Here is a 16,928-nt window from a genome sequence, read left to right as displayed (position 1 = left end):
GGGGGGGGAATACTAGATTACAGACTATAGTAGATGCTGTTTTGTCTTTTTCACACAAGAAATCCGAGCAATAATTTTGGACTCTCGCGCACACGCTGGTGACGTCACGCGATGTTTTTAGTGCTATGGCGTACCAGGAAGGGGAGTCGCTTGAATCTTGGCTCAGTGAGTGTTTAATCCCATTTTATGAATTAAATAATGTGTGTAATTAGCTAAATACATTGACTGGGGCAGTTCATTGACAGGGGCAGGGCAGTAAATTCGTTAGTACAGTAGCTGAAGGAAGCTAATAGAGGGTCCTGGTTTACAGTCAACTGTCTGCATCATTAGCAGAATGGGTGGAGAGCTTTAAATAAACACTGTCTGGGTCACGTTTACCAGTAACCGTTCAGTGTGTGCAGGGATTGTTCAGATAAGCTCTACAGATAGTTGGTCCTCAGTATAGTTCCAGCTGTTGGACAGAAAACTATTTGTCTGAATGATGAATGAGTAGCACTGCTAATGCCTTGAACATTACATCAGCAATTACAAAGAGGAAGAAGGACAACAATTGCTGCATTGTTATGTTGATCACCAGACCCACCAGAAGCCATATTTTCACTAGGATGTGATGTGTGCATTGATTCAGATGTACATAATACTCGTCAAACACACCAGTTACTGTAAGTTAGTGTAGGCCTAAATGTCTTTCTCTACCAGATAAAGCCACCCATCCAACAAACAGACAGGAGGACTGGGAGTACATCATAGGCTTCTGTGATCAAATCAACAAGGAACTGGAAGGGTATGTCTGCGATATATTTGCAAACCATTTCTTGTAATCACCAACAAGAAAAAGTTTCTCATCTGGAATTTCTTCTTGCAGTCCTCAAATAGCTGTGACTCTGCTCGTCCATAAAATCCACTCACCACAAGAATGGGAAGCTCTTCAGGCCCTGACAGTAAGAAATAATTCACCTAAATGTTAAGAAGCACCATTTCTTTCTCAACATGGCTTAATTTTAACGGTTTTATGTACAGGTATTGGAGGCATGTATGAAGAACTGCGGGAGAAGGTTTCATAATGAAGTTGGAAAATACAGATTTTTGAATGAGCTGATTAAAGTTGTGTCTCCAAAGGTAAGCAGTCTCAATTGGTTTATATGAAAAGTATGCTGGCTTTATTGTCCTACCATCCAGGCTCTTTTTAATCACCTCTTGTTTCCAGTACATGGGTGACAGTGCACCTGAGAAAGTGAAGCTGAAGATCGTAGAGATGCTGTACAGCTGGACGGTGGCTTTTCCAAATGAAACCAAGATCAGTGAAGCCTACCAGACGCTGAGAAGACAGGGTGTGTTGAGATCAGTCAGATGGCATGATTACCATAATGCATGTGAAAAAATATATCTTATTATCGTCACTTTCCTTACCAGGCCTTGTGACGCATGACCCAGAGTTACCGCTGGACAAGACTCTGATTCCCTCTCCTCCGACACGGCCGAAACATCCGGTGTTTGACAACGAGGACATGGGCAAGGTGAGAGATTTAAGGAAAACTATGTACATCTGTTTATTTATTTTAATGTTTATTTGTTTAGGGACAACGTATGTATCATTAACCAATGCCACATACCCCAGCATTTACAGCCTAAACTAATTTGCAATGCCTATCATTAGATGGCTCTTTAAAATACATAAAACTTAAAGGTGCCCTGCAACACGTATTTCCTTACTTTTTGGTAATGTCTGAAGTTCTACCATGGACTCTGTAAAATTTTCTGTGGAAAAATGCCTTGGTTACCTTGTTTCAAGCTATATTAGCATGGTATAGAAAGCCTGCAGGAATACTCAGCTCAATATGTGTCAGTTCTCATTAATATTCAACAATCTAAGCTGCTTGACTCTGATTGGCTAACAGCTGTCCTTTACCCAGCGCAACTGGGTGAGCTCATGAATAGTAATGAGCTCAGGCAACATGGCGTCAGACTGACCTGCTTTTGTAATTGGCCTGATTTCTCTGCTTATTTCTTTTCAGTGGCTAGAGCTGACAGAGAAGGTAGCAGTTAATTTTCACATTCACAACATAACACAAACACATACATATGGACATAACATATTTCAAAAAATGCAAGAAAAACGGTTTTGTGTGGCAGGGCACCTTTAACAAAAATAGAGACAATACAAAACACACAACTCACAAACTCGTGCTTTAAAACGCAAAACTCAGAACTCAACAGACAAAACAATACAAGACTCAAACTAATACAACAAAGCACTATGAAACAAGAAGCACCAGATTGACTGCTCCCTCTTGTGTAGTGTTCAAATGTGTGTAGTGTGATTCAAACAGGTTGTTTTACATGTGAAGGAACTCGGGAAAATAAGGAAAGAAAACATATTTCGTGGCGTAATTAATAATTCATGTTTGGTTCTTGATTAAGTGAATTCCCAAGAAAGGACATCATCACTTTTTCAGACTTCTGTCTGCTTTTCCTCCGCACTGTGTGTGTCTGTGTGTGTCTGTGTGTGTCTGTGTGTGTCTGTGTTTGTCTGTGTCTGGGTCTTTAGCTGCTTGCTGAGCTTCTCCGGAGTAAAAATCCAGAGGATCTCCAGGAAGCCAACAGATTAATCAAAAACATGGTGAAAGAGGTAAGATCTCTATGGATTGCTAACTTAGTATCACAGTCTCACACTGCTTCCTATTATTGAAGCCACATGAAATTAACTTATTAAACTAAAATAGTTTTGACTCAGCAGCTGTTTCACCCAAGGTGATACTACTATAATATTTTAATATTTTCATATTTTCAACATGTAGCACACGCACATTGTGTCTTGTTGTTTTTGTCAGGATGAGGCGAGAGTGCATAAGGTTACAAAGCGTATACACACACTGGAAGAGGTGAACATCAATGTCAAGCTGCTGACGGAGATGCTGTCCCACTACAATAAAGACAGCTCCACTGACTCAGACAAGGATATCATAAAGGTGTGTGTCCGTGCACTAATATACACACTCACACAAATTAGATTGTAAACTGTAAACCTTACCTGCAAGGAAGAAACTGGAATATTTCCCTCTCATAGCGGGAAGGAATTTAACAGATTGGGGAATATTTGAAAACACCCTCTTGTACATGCCATTTTGATGTAGTTCTAGTTCTAATCTAATAATAGGCTTGTTTGAGATGAGCGATTGCTGGCGATCACTGCCCAGTGCATGCTGGTTAGATTTGTGTCCAACTCGATCCCGACTTGCTCTGACGTCATGCACATGTGGGCAACAATAATCTTGCAATAATGCAATCAAAGGCAGTCAGAGTGATAAACAATTATTACTAACTAAAGTTATTTTATATGTTTTCCTTGTGTTTAAGTCAATAAACTGACTTCACAAACTAAGGAAATTCCAACAACACCAGCTGGTTAATAATAATAATACCAATAATACTACTAATAATAATAATGTAAACTTTATTATTCCACAAGAGGAAATTACAATTGTCACAGCACTTCCTTTGTTTTTCCTCCCAGGAACTCTACGAGCGGTGTGACAAGCTGAGGCGTTCAGCTTTCAAAATGGCTACTGAGACAGAAGACAATGACACCAGTTTAGGTTTGCTCGTTTGTTATTTGGTATTTTGGTCTCTATCTGAAGAAGATCCGCCTTGACATTTTAATTATTTCCTTGTGTGTAATCTGGAACCCCTGACTCCTCAGGTGAGATCCTGCAGGCCAGCGATGACCTCTCCAGAGTCATTAACTCTTACAAGAAGATAGTTGAGGGGCAGCCCATCAACGGGGACAGCGAGGAGCCTCGCTCCACAGCCGGTCACGGGGAGAGTGGTAGGAAACATTTCATAATTAGGTTTTACATAAAACCATGTTGTTAATGCTCCAGATATCCTGGTGTTATGTAACACATTCAGCTGCTGTAATCAATCTTCACTCCACAGAGACCACAGATACGCTGATCGACCTCGCTGGCCTCGATACTCCGAGCCCTCCTCAACCTGCTGCCCCTCTTTTTCAGTCCTCAAATCTTGTTTCCACCAATCCTACGGCTTCCCCCATCCCTGTTCTGCCTCCTCCTCCCAAACGCCCGGCCGGCTCCCATGGCAGTCAGAGCAACAGCCCGAGTCACCCCCCCCACGACAAGGCCTCCACTGCACTCTTTCTCCTTGACGATGAGCTGCTGTCTCTAGGTAATATATCCTTATTGTGACTTATTGAGTTAAAGGAGCAATTCGTCATTTTGGGAAAAACGCTTGGCTTCTAGGCTCTCTAACAAAACTGGCCGACCAGCACTTTTAAAGCTGACTAAAAACATGTAATATCTCATCTGTTAATATTGGACCTGCTTCCAGCCCACAGGGGGAAAAAATGGCGAATTGTCGTTTTTACACTTTTATTGTTTGCCTTAAACAAACAAGACATAATAGGTTGACATGAGATAATTTCTTTTTCCCTGATTTCCAGTCTTTAGGCTAAGCTAAACTAGAAGTTTCCTTGAAGTCACATAATAAATAACTGCATTAAAGATGCAAATGCCGATGCCGAATGACGATGCAATTGCATGTATCTTCTTTCAGGACTGAACGGTCCCCCTACCTCTCTGAGCAGCCAATCAAAACCCAAGTTGAACGAATTGTCCAACCAATGGACTTCTTTGCAGGTAAAATGGTTTGTGAGCAACTTACACCAGACCGCAGCTTGTTAGTCATGGATATTATGTGACAGGGCTGTGCAATTAATCTTTATCTTAATCGCAATTACGATTTTGGCTCCTAATGATCACAAAAACAGATTAATCGAGAAAACCAATTATTTTGCACATTACGTTTTGCAAGTAAACTCTTTTTTCTTGTGTTCTGATTTAATTAAGGGAAATTTCACAATTCTTGGTGTTTTAACTGTTGATTTAACTTTTTAACAATTGCTAAATCTTTCCAAAAGTCCATAAGTAATTGTGTTAAATTATCGTGATTTCAATATTGACCAAAATAATCGTGATTATGATTTTTTTCTATAATCGAGCAGCCCTAACAGGAGAGGGTAAATGATCTGATCTCCTCTGCAGGCTCCAGCTTCAGGTGTGGATATGTTTTGCAGTGTAGCTTGTTCCGGTCCTGCCGGGCCTTCAGCTGAACCAGCTGCTGCCACACACAGTCTACAGAACCTGCAGGACCTGGCCATGATGGACTTTTCAGATCCCAAGAGGTACACAATCATCTGAAAGGTTTTTCTCTCCACTGGAAATTGGAAAATCAGTGCATTCTAACAATTTGAATTATAGCAAACACAGCAATTTACACAGAATTGTGTTATTACGCCATTGTTTGTAGACATTTTGACAGGTTTATTTTGTGCACAAAGTTTACTTTAGTAATTTTGGTGCTCTTATTTGACCAGTCTACAGTACTTTAAGGTCTCGTAACAATCTATTAAATGTGATTTTCAGTTTGTCCATTAAGATGACGGCCAAAGGAAGCAACTTTGGGATGCCTGCAGCAGCACCTTCCCTCATGCATGGGCAGGGTTCTCCTTTTTCACCTTCTTTTCTCCAGGGTACGATGTCCGGCTCTCCTGCTCTGTCCCATGCCAAGGCCCAGAGCCTGGGCTCAGCCCCGGGCAGCCCGCTGTTCCGCTCTCTATCCCCCTGCCATCCTCCCCTTCAGGGCAGCCCGGCCAGAGCCACAGACATCTCCCTGAGCAATGTGCACGTCCCTCTGGAGGCCATCAGACCGAGTAAGGACATGAGGGGAAGGGATGATGGGCTCGTCTGGTTAATGGACAAATTATTTAAAAATAGAAAGCTTGATATAAACTCTTTGAATAGCTCATGTCTGCCTGTTCCTGATTGGCTGTGCCCTGTCTGTCCCCAGGTAAAGTGCTGCCTGTGACGGCCTATGATAAGGACGGTGTTCGCATGCTTCTCAACTTTGCATCTGACTGCCCCCCCGGCAGGCCTGACGTTTTGGTGATGGTGGTGTCCATGCTCAATACAGCACCCTTGCTTGTTCACAATGTGGTACTGCAAGCGGCTGTGCCCAAGGTAGAGACATGTATCAGTTCATTTATGTTAAGCTACAGCTAATATGTGGCTTCAGCAGTAAGTTAGCCAAATCTTTCCGAGGTACATTCTTTTGTGTGCAAATTTTACTTTTTGTGTTGCTATTCCTCTGCCACAAACACTGTCCATGGAAACACAAAGAAAAAAATTGAAAATTATCCTTTAATAAAAGGTATAAAAAATAAAGTGCTGACTCTTGCCTTTATCCTCCATCAGTCAATGAAGGTGAAGCTGCAGCCACCATCTGGAGCAGAACTGGCACCATTTAACCCTATCCTACCTCCAGCCTCCATTAACCAGATCATGTTGCTGGCCAACCCAACAAAGGTAGGTGACACAATAACACTTAAGGACATAAATACACAAACCACTCTGACTTTTGGAGCCACACAACTTTGATGACAATGCTGATGATGCTAAAAATTCCTTGTATGTGCGTCTTTACAGGAGAAGGTGCGTCTGCGCTACAAGCTGTCTTTCACACTAGGAGAGCGTCTGTGTAATGAGGTTGGAGAGGTCAACCAGTTTCCTCCACCAGAGACATGGGGTCATCTATAGAAGTGTGCAGGCCTGCTGCCACTTAGCGGGGACAGGCTGCTTTGTACTCCATGAAGGGGTGTGTGCACATTTACATTTACCCCAGAGAGAAAGAAGGGGAAGGTGAGGAAATTCAGCTGCACTCTACCTTGCAGCTTCACATTCCATGCAGTTGTTAATTTGGCCATTGTTGTTGCAGGCAGTGAGACGCTAACAGCAGACACAAAAGTTGTATTTACATAGTGCTTGTATACTTTTCTGCAAATAACTGGTAAGTAATGGCGGTTTTCCACTGCATGGTATCTACTCGATTCGCCTCGACTCTACCCGCCTTTTTTGGTTTTCCATTACGAAAAAAAAGTCCCTGGGACAGAACCAGAGATCTCACCAGTCGGACATCGCCCACCAGACGGTCTGCGGCGGCGATTTTGCAAAGCGTGAATGCTCTGAAACACAAACGGTACACAGCATACATGTTGGTGTGTAATCGTGGTTGCTAAAGTTCATGGACTTTATATAACGCTAGCGTATAGTAAATACTGACCGGGGGCCCTAATTCAATTCAATTTTCAATTCAATTTTATTTATAGTATCAATTCATAACAAGATTATCTCCAGACACTTAACAGATAGAGTAGGTCTAGACCACACACTTAGAATTTCAAGGACCCAACAGTTCTAGTAGTTTCCTCCAGAGCAGAAACAGTGCGACAGTGGCAAGGAAAAACTCTTTTAGGCAGAAACCTCGGACAGACCAGGCTCTTGGTAAGCGGCGTCTGACGGGCCGGTTGGGGTTAGTGGAAATAACAAAAATAGAAAAAAAAAATAGTTTGAAGCAGTTCTTTGTAGTAGTTCATGGCATAGCAGGGCACTGTGCGGCATTACAAGGACACGCAGGACGTAGCTGGGCACCGCCGAGGTAGCAGATGAACCTGGCACCGCAGAAGTGTAGCGGGACCATGGCGACAGCTGCTACCATGGTTTTGGAGCATCCCTGATCCGAGGGAACATGCTGGGGAAAAAAGAACATAAGAACTCCGGGAATTACTCCCCAGAGCTAGGTTAGTAACACGCATTTCTGGACAGGCTGCACATAAATGAAAAGATAGGAAGATAGAGGAGAGAGGAGCTCAATGTATCAAAGGATGTCCCCAGCTGTCTAAAACTATTACCTAAACCGGATCGGGCTGTATGCCAAGTCTCCCTTTAGTTTTATTATATGCTTGATTATATGATAGATAAATCTGACAACTATGAAGAGAAGCAGGTGGACCGTTAGGCGACGCTGCAACTCCTACTCCCTAACAATATTCAATTCTATGCCCTAACTATAAGCTTATCAAAGCATAACCAGAGAGACAGGGTAAAGAGAGGAGCCTGGTCAGGCTAGAACTCTCCCCAACCGGATCGGGCTGTATGCCAAGTCTCCCTTTAGTTTTATTATGTGCTTGATTATATGATAGATAAATCTGACAACTATGACGAGAAGCAGGTGGGCCGGGTTAGGCGGACGCTGCGACTCCACTCCTAACACATGCAAATGTTAGCTGACGTTACGAGGAAACTTAACTTACCCTTTTGTGTCGGCGAACAACCGTCATATTGACGTCTGAACAAAACATTTCTTCTGGCTGTGGCGAGTAGCCGACGTGCTGCTGTGAGTCGAGTTGAAAATTACATCATCACGCGTAGCTATGGTGACCAGCCACGCTGAGGCGTTACTCATTTAAGCAATGGAAAACGGACGCAGAATGCGTCGAGTTGAGTAGAGGCGAGTCAAGCTGTTACCAGCAGTGGAAAAACGCCAGACAGATGTGGTGTTTACAAGTCGATGAAACTAACATAGTATTTTAATGGATTTTCCCCAAGATGAATAAAACAGATTTGAATGTACTATAAATAACCAATGCAGAAGAGCTCAGACTTGACTGATGTGGTGGATTGCAGCACAACAAACTTACTTTTGTTAGAACAGAGCCTAAGATACAACCGTTACAGATACAAAAGCTTTTATTTATTCCTCTGGATTAGCACTTCCTTAGCCCACAGAAAAATATACTTGAATATATCCAGGAATTTTAAAACGGCATGTAGTAGATGTCTTCAGATGGAGGTAAAACTGAAACATTCATTCGTTAAGTAAAAAGGAATGTACTGATCTTTTCAGCCATCAAGACTTTTGACATGGTTATCTATTATACAAGTTAATTTAGCCCTGTTTTAGTGGACCAACAATATTTAATTTTGTGCTGTAAAGGCAACCAACTGCACTTACAATGGTTGATTCTTTAACTACAAATATGGCGTTATGACGTAAGTCTGAGTCCAGTGAGTTTTTATTTGTTGATTTTTTTTTTAAATGAATGAAAGGCAATTGTCTGCATTTCAGTCATGATTTTAGCAGTGGGTATCCATTTTTTTATTTTGAATTTAAAAGATGTTAACTCTTCTATCAGTGTCAGTATTGAGAGTATTTTTGTCATATTTATTCATTTCTGTTCTGTTAATAGTATTTCAGTGCATCACTGAACCTGGGAAATGTGAACTGAAAGTTCTAAATTTGTAAGCTCAAAAAAAGGGGAATGTCACCAGGCAGATAACTTGTGTGTTCAGCAGTGGGAAAGAGTGGAACTGTGCTGTGATTGAAGTTTCCTAAATCAGTCCACCCAAACCTCCCTAGAGTCCCTTCTCTGGTAGTCCTCAATAGGCATTTGGGATGTACAGAAGAAGTGTGTGTTTAATGTACATAGTGTGTAATGTACCTATTGGTTGTTGTATGACAAGTTACGTGAACAAGTGACGTGTAGATGTTAGTAGAGTGTTAGGTCTGTACATACTGTATGATGTGCCCATTGTTCACTACATCAAAAATAAAAATATTTCTTTCAATGGATGTCTGATGTTCTGAGATTATTTAACTTACTAAAAAGTCAGATTTTACAACAATGTACAGTACATCATGAAAAGTGTTTTATTATCAAAGAGCACATTTTGATTACTTGAACTTTATATACAATACAAAAATGCAAAGCAAGAGCTTTTTTTTTCTTTCATCATTCATGCTTCCACAGTTCCCTCTTTGACTATAGCCATAGCCAGATTCCTGGCCAGAGCAAGTCTCAGGAGCTCCACTTTGGTCTGCTCTATGTCTTCATCCTGAAATGACAAATGCAATCGTATAAGAAGTGTAAAGGATTGTGTGTCTTGAACATTAAGGTAAATACTTTCATTGCAGCTGTAGAAGAAATGCAAAACAGAGTTTGAGCCTCGGGGCCCTGTTTTAACGATCTAAGCGCACGGCGCAGGTACGTTTAGGGCGTGTCCTAATCCACTTTTGCTAGTTTGACAGCAGAAAAAAGGGTCTGTGCGCTGGACACATGGTTCAATAGGGTTGTTCTAAGAGTCTTCATTCATTTATAAGTTAACTCCCATTCCCTTTAGAAACCAGGCGCATTTGTACCTTGGCGCATTTGCACTATAATATTTTTATTTGTATTCTTTTGCATGTTGGTGTGCTGCTGGGCTTCCCGGTGTGTGTGTGTAACAAGCATAGTGTGCGCACGCTATGCATAAGCCTAGACACATTTTACTCGTGCTGTTACAATGACAATGAAATTCTGAGTTATTGTCTTTAAACCAAGTTTTTGTTGGTAAATGGCACGGTAATTTTCCTTCAATTAGCAATATACACCAAGAATTCACCTGAACACACCTCCGTGTAAGACCAGCACGCCCATGGGCGCAGGTGTATTTGCAATTTAAACAATGTAGGCGCTGGATGGTCTTAAAATAGCACAGACACTTGCATGTGGCTTTGCGCCGTGCCAGGTGCAAGATAGGCCCCTGTGTATTACAAGCCGAGTGTTGCATCTGGGTTTAATTGTTCTCTACAAGTGTAAAAGACTTGCCTGTTTTCACATACCTTCATTCAGACAGTAGCAACAAACTAACAACACTATCCCAAATTAAACTGGGGAACAGAATATTGCACCTACTGCAACTAACAGCAAATCTCTAATGCTAACAATGAACAGCACCGACAGGAGGAGACGCGTACCTGCATGGTCCTGTCTGTGCCGGGAGCTGTGGTGTTCAGTGAGGAAGTGAGCTCCTCCAAACAGAACATCAGCTCATGGGTTTGGTCTGCGGAGAAGATCACCTATAAATTTGACAAACAAAGCCCCCTTTTAGTTAAAACAGTCCCCCGAACAACTTTTTTTTGACCATTGAATTTCCTTTTCTTCATTCTTTTGGTGTCCCCATATCAAACATAAGTATACTTTTATTAAATTAATTTCGACACAAGAATGCAAAAGAAAAGCATGATCCAATCTAAGATTTAGTCTTGAGACTAGTAATTGGAAATGCATGGTCAGACACGCTTGTTATCCAGTCACAGACATGCACTAAAGTAAAGAGACAATTTGCAGACAGCAATATGCTAAAACAAACTGGTAAATGGGTGAATCTGCTGTAAATCAGCTATTTTATATATTTTAATTTTACATGTAGGCAGGTTCTTATTTACAATGGCGGCTGAATCAATTATGCAACTAAAATGTGAGTACACTATAAATGTGTATTCAGTCTAATACCAACTACTTTAACTTGATGTGGACCTATTGTCTCTCTTACACACTTCAATAAATGGCTGTCAAAAATATTGATTAGTATTGATCCATACAAAAAAACTTGCAAATATTCTGATATATACAGAAGTCATTAAATCTGTTTTTTTAAATTTGGTTTTCCAACTTCTGAAATGCAAATATTTGCTGGTTAAAAGTAAATTGATGTCAGACAAAACAAGACGTCACCTAAAGCTCTCGGACATTGTAATATTTTTTTTATGTTTTAGAACATTTGATGAATTGATGAGGAAAGAGGAAGATTAAAGTGACATATCAATTAATATAATTGATCAATGTCAAGATTGAAGGCTGAAGAAGAGGCTTTTAAAGTGCAAAACTTGTGTATTTATTAAATAACTAAAAAACAAAACAAAAAAAACAGACCCAAACTAAGGGCACAAACTGATCCCCCAAAATACTATAAACCCATAAACCTAACAGGCTTATGTCAAATGATAAAGTAGCAAATTAACTACAACATTACACTGAAATTAAAGATTAAGGATTAAGCCGACACTAAACATTGTTAATTTTGGGAACATAGGCCAGTGAAAAGGGAGAAAGGCAGCCTTTTCACAATAAATTTGTCTGAAGAAAATGCAAACAAATCAAGCAATGTAACTTAAAGATAAAAGAGTTTTGTTGTACCTGCAGGAAACATTAATGTCAATTTGATCTTTTAATGTAGCATGATTATGTATCTTTACTGAAGCATGAATGTTGTCCACAGTATAGTGCAGAGTGCGCACTGTGACTGACCTCTTTCTGCTCCAGCAGCGGCAGGGCGTCGGTCAGCAGAGTCATCCAGAAGCTTTGGGGAGCGATCTTGGCCGTAATGAGGGAGAGGAGCAGCTTGGCCGCCTCACTGAAGCGCTTCTCTTCGTACAGCTTGTGGAACTCACGGTACTTCACTAGGAATGAAAAGAGAGCAAAGTTTTTAGAATACAACACTGTCAACCAATTGAATGCTCACATATAGTAGATTTTTAGCATACAGTATAAAAGTGCAATTTGTATGGAGTTACCTTTCATATGCATGAATTGTTCACTCTTATTTAAAACTAACTTTTTATTAAAACATTTTTTTGTTTTTTGTCTTTGCTCCTCCTTTCAAGAAAAGCCATTCTTTAAATGTGCTGTACTTCTACCTTAAGAAGGTTTTTTATCAATGGTTCATCTTTTTCACTGATATTCTTCTATATCACGCTGTCACATTTAAGCAGTATTTATATCTCAGTGCACACGTGTCTCTGTGTCTGAGTCTCATGTGACTGCCTAAAAGAGACTATAAGGACAACTGTCCAGAAGAAAATCGGCCTTGACTGAATGTCCCCTCATTTGATGTGTCAATTTTTCTTTTGAGTCACAAGTTTAGCAGTGCTACAACTGTTGCAGTGCGTGTGTGTTAGCGTGAGCGTGTGTGTGTGTGTGTATTCCTTGTTCATACCAAGGAAAGTGAGCCTGTCGCTGAGCAGCATTGCTGGACCCAAGTTGTCTATCAGGTCCAAATCAGAGAAGGTCCCTCTGGCACAGTAATCCTGTAGAAACCTGTCACAAACACAGGCTTTATTTTTTTTATTTATCTGAGACCTAAACAAACCTCACAAACAACTTGTAATTATTCAAGCTTCTTTTGCTCTTTTGTGTAAAAGGCCTCACCAGAACACAATATATCAAATGGACAGATCTGACAGACATAAAAAGTGATTTTGTTTTTTGTTGTCTTTAGGTGTGTTCAACTAAAAATGTGTGGGAGGGGGTTTCTTCCACGGTAGCAAAACAAATACATAACTACACATAATAAGAAAGACGTTTTTTATTGTGTGGGTTCTAACAGCCACAGACAGTGTTGGGAAACATCTTTAATAATAAGTGTGCTGAACTAACCTCTCTGAAATGAGTGTGGCAAAGGCTGCATCTTTGGCCCTGATGCTCCAGGAGAGAGCGGAGCCCAGTCTGTTGTTCCTCAGGGCCCGCATGGCCATGATCTTACAGATACTACGCACTGGATGAGGAAAACAAATTGAGGGTTTAAGTCCCTACTGCATTGGGAAAACACAGGACTAGATTAATGTCTGTGATTGTCTACAACAGGTGGATACAAGAGAAAGAATGTGATACCTTGTTCTGACATTTGCCTCTGCTCGCAGATCCTGAGCACCTTGAGGGCTTTGCGCTCCGTGTCTAAAGGTACACGCTCAATCTGCAGCTCCAGGTAGACATGGCCAAATTCTGGGCAGTTGTCAAAATAGTCCACGGCCAACTGCCACAGACTAAACACACACAAACAAAAAGATCCTATAAGATGAGACATTTCTAGAGGCAAATTAAAATATCGTGAAATAGCTGTCTGGTGTTTAAACTGAGCAGACACCTTCTAGGGCACTGACTTAAAAGGGTGATAAAATGCAAAACAGAGTTTACCTTGTCATAGTTGGATTACGACAGTGCAATGGGTAAAATAGGCCTACATGGAACCTCAAAGTCCCATTGAAAACTCCTTCCTATGCAAGCCTCACAATTTGAAACTGCTGCTGAAAACGGGCAAATCTCAACAAAGCTCATAGTTGACGTCAACTCGGTGGCTGTACCTTATTTGGCTCTAATCTGTACCTTTGTCACACCCCAAAATGTACATACACCATTGAGATCAGTGGTGCGTGTAAAGTGTGCAGTGCTCCTGAAATGTTGTAAAACAGCAAATATTTGAGCTCTTCATAGTTGATTTCTTGCATAAAAAAGTCTGAGAAGTAAATTTAGTCATGACATAGCAGACAAACAATGTATAAAATGTCTGTGCAGTGTGTATGTGTGTGTGTGTGTGTGTGTGAGACGTGGTGTGTGTGCGTGTCTGTGGACTTTATCTAAATATTCATGTGTATACCCTATTTGGGAGAAAAGCTCTTGTTTCTTCCAGGGCATATTCTCAGGGTAGCATTAGGGCCCACAGAATAGCACCAGGGCCATTTTCAGCCCAACCAATGTTACATACCCTATTACGAGATCTTAAGGAACAGTGTAAACTAACATAAATAATCCTTATATCATCCCTTTAATAAGCAGCGTAAATTACAGAGTAATAGAGTAATCATAAAAACATAAATAAGAAAAATGTAATAATTTGCAGATCCAAAGGCACGTGTTTAAATACTTTGTGTAAATGTAACCTTCAAATGAACACAGCAATTAAATACATTTATTAACAGGATCCCCAAACAATACGAATAATTAGCATTCTTAGATAATCATACCTGTGATGAGTGAAGAGACCAGAAGCATATTCTAACAGCAGAAACTCTCTCAAGTTGGAGCCAAAGCTACACACACACACACGCGCACACACGCGCGCCACACCCACACACACACACACACCCACACACACCACACCACACACACACACACACACACACACACACACACACACACACACACACACACACACACACACACACACACACACACACACACACACACACACACACACACACACACACACACACACACACACACACACACACACACACACACACACACACACACACACACACACCAACACACACACAAACCAACAAAACACACCACACCCACACACCACACACAGCACCCACACCCACATACCACACACACACACACACACACACACACACACACACACAGTAGATGTTAGATGAATAAAGTGTGTAAACTTGTTATCTCCAGATTAAACATGTATAAACGGGTCCTTACTGTAGATTGTGAGACTGGAGGAGTTTGCAATGATCCAACAGATCTGTCAAATGGGCCACAAACCACCAGTTGTTGAGAGCAATGCTGAAGAGACACACGGTGGAGAAATTAGGAAAGAGTTTATAGACTGGAAGTATAAACACGCATGTGGCTTGTATGTACTGTATAGGGATGCGTCAAATCCAGGATTTGGCTGAATATTGGGCTTTTTAACGGGGTTCGATTTCTCCCAAACCTTAGAATTTTATTCCACCAAATTAAAAATTAATTTCAGTGAATGCTCATAGACGTAGCTGCTGCAACTCAAGTTTGCCAGCACTGATACGGGTCGTTTTTTTCCCTATCAACAGTACTGGCACGTTTATAGCGATCAAGATTAAAGTAAAAATTGGCCGGAATTCTCTTTTAAAATATTGAAACATCTGAAAGAATACGAGTTTTGCATGAAGGAATCTTCAGTCAAAATGCTTCAACTGCAGGTACGGAAAAAACGGACGTTGCTTATTTCATTAATGTGTTTACTGTGTTAATGGACTAAGGATGAGAGTAGGAGTCGGTATTCTGCAGAATCTTATCCAGTGGATTTGGTATTTGGCCAAACACCAAAAATCTGGATTTGGTGCATCCCTAGTACTGTATATATGCATTTATAGATTAATGTAATTCTGCATGTTACCTGCAGTCCTTGATGACCTGATGGATGTCAAACTCAAAGGCAGCTAGTAAGATGCTGTCCAGGGGCTCTGGGACGCTCCTTAAGTCGAGAAACATTGTCATGCAAGACTGCAACACACACACACACACACACACACACACACACACACACACACACACACAATCACAGGAAATTAGTTGCAGTGTACATGAATTCTGAGTGGTATTCAGCAGCAGTTAGTGTAGTTTACCTGTGCATAGTAGTGTAACTCAATAGGTTTAACTGTGGGGTGGCAGAAGAGCAGTCTAGTGACCAGGAAGTGGTACCAGGTGCTCAGTAACTCCTTGTGCTCCAGCAAAGTGTCTTCATCCCCAACTAGGATCTAAAATTAGATGAAAAGGGGTGGGAAAAGGTGTCGGAATAATGTGACTAATGAAATGTCTTAAACTAGACATCTCAATGAATCTACAGTATGTTTTTAATTTGATATATTTGGCACATTCTGTAGAGTGGATGGACAGCAGCTAGGGCTTCTGAGGCCACTGACCTTGCAGATGATTTCCAGATGTTGGTTACTGGCAAACGAGTTGTCCTGCAGGCAGCGGTCCACCTCCTCATGCCAGTGTCTCCACTTCACATCAAACTCTGTCAGCGTCTGGGTGCCACCAGGCTGAGGATTGTCATAGAAAGTTCAAAAGGTGAAAGCCTCCATTGGTTGGTTTATGAGTGGATGTATATTCAATTTGAAATGCATATTATGAACATAAACAGTATGTTTGTATGATATCTGAGGAGCAAGGGAGGAGTGCCAGTCAGGAACTTGTGTGTCAGGAAGTTTGAACAACTTCTGAGGAAACACCTTCTGGCTGTCAACAATATACAATATCATGCAAATATCATATTACCAAGGCGACCTAAAGCTACACAATGAGATTAACCACTGAAAGATGATTTTACATTGTAGAAGGGCATCTTGCTGAGAAGTGTGTCCATCAGCTTGTACATGTTGCTGGCAGCAGGCTGTAGGATGGCCTGCTTCACCAGCATCTGTCTGGCTTCTTCAAACCTGCCCTGCAGCACATAACTCACCACCTGCACAGTCCAGACACAAAACATGCAAGAATAAACCACATACCTTAAATAGTTTCAAAGACATACAGTAACCTGTGTGTGTTGCACTTACCACATCCCAGTAGTCGTGGTGCTCAGCAGGGCTCTCGCTTTGCAACACTTCTCTGGCCTTCTCATCCACATCACCCTTGTGTAACCGTACCCAGTCTAGGAGGTGGAGCAACAGGGGACCCGCTGAAAAGACACACACACACA

At 41.2% G+C, this 16,928-nt stretch overlaps 2 protein-coding genes across 2 annotated transcripts in view; one reads left to right on the top strand and one right to left on the bottom strand.

Moving 5' to 3' along the window:
* Positions 1 to 6,868, top strand: gga3b (golgi associated, gamma adaptin ear containing, ARF binding protein 3b; the record flags this gene model as incomplete). The annotated part of the gene is given in 17 exon segments (XM_032538417.1): positions 1 to 165; positions 700 to 784; positions 866 to 941; positions 1,021 to 1,119; positions 1,208 to 1,331; positions 1,414 to 1,517; positions 2,549 to 2,629; positions 2,832 to 2,969; positions 3,515 to 3,596; positions 3,701 to 3,826; positions 3,937 to 4,185; positions 4,573 to 4,655; positions 5,061 to 5,200; positions 5,442 to 5,728; positions 5,866 to 6,035; positions 6,270 to 6,380; positions 6,501 to 6,868. Coding segments are annotated over 17 exon segments (2,106 nt in total). The 3' UTR covers positions 6,612 to 6,868.
* Positions 6,869 to 9,543: 2,675 nt separating this feature from the next.
* Positions 9,544 to 16,928, bottom strand: part of nup85 (nucleoporin 85) — a 9,157-nt gene continuing 1,772 nt past the window's right edge. The window contains exons 7-19 of the mRNA XM_032538423.1: positions 16,786 to 16,907; positions 16,560 to 16,694; positions 16,150 to 16,272; positions 15,853 to 15,984; positions 15,624 to 15,730; positions 14,948 to 15,031; positions 14,473 to 14,538; positions 13,343 to 13,494; positions 13,109 to 13,226; positions 12,669 to 12,769; positions 11,981 to 12,132; positions 10,648 to 10,749; positions 9,544 to 9,746 (exon numbers count right to left, since the gene is read on the bottom strand). Coding sequence (XP_032394314.1) covers positions 9,648 to 9,746; positions 10,648 to 10,749; positions 11,981 to 12,132; positions 12,669 to 12,769; positions 13,109 to 13,226; positions 13,343 to 13,494; positions 14,473 to 14,538; positions 14,948 to 15,031; positions 15,624 to 15,730; positions 15,853 to 15,984; positions 16,150 to 16,272; positions 16,560 to 16,694; positions 16,786 to 16,907 — 1,493 coding nt within the window. The 3' untranslated portion in view covers positions 9,544 to 9,647. The remainder of the gene's footprint in view (positions 9,747 to 10,647; positions 10,750 to 11,980; positions 12,133 to 12,668; positions 12,770 to 13,108; positions 13,227 to 13,342; positions 13,495 to 14,472; positions 14,539 to 14,947; positions 15,032 to 15,623; positions 15,731 to 15,852; positions 15,985 to 16,149; positions 16,273 to 16,559; positions 16,695 to 16,785; positions 16,908 to 16,928) is intronic.

The sequence above is a fragment of the Etheostoma spectabile genome, chromosome 15 (genome assembly GCF_008692095.1).
Source record: "Etheostoma spectabile isolate EspeVRDwgs_2016 chromosome 15, UIUC_Espe_1.0, whole genome shotgun sequence".
NCBI lineage: Eukaryota > Metazoa > Chordata > Actinopteri > Perciformes > Percidae > Etheostoma > Etheostoma spectabile.
Note: the sequence above shows the minus strand (reverse complement) of the source record. Positions and strands in the feature narration are given on the sequence as shown.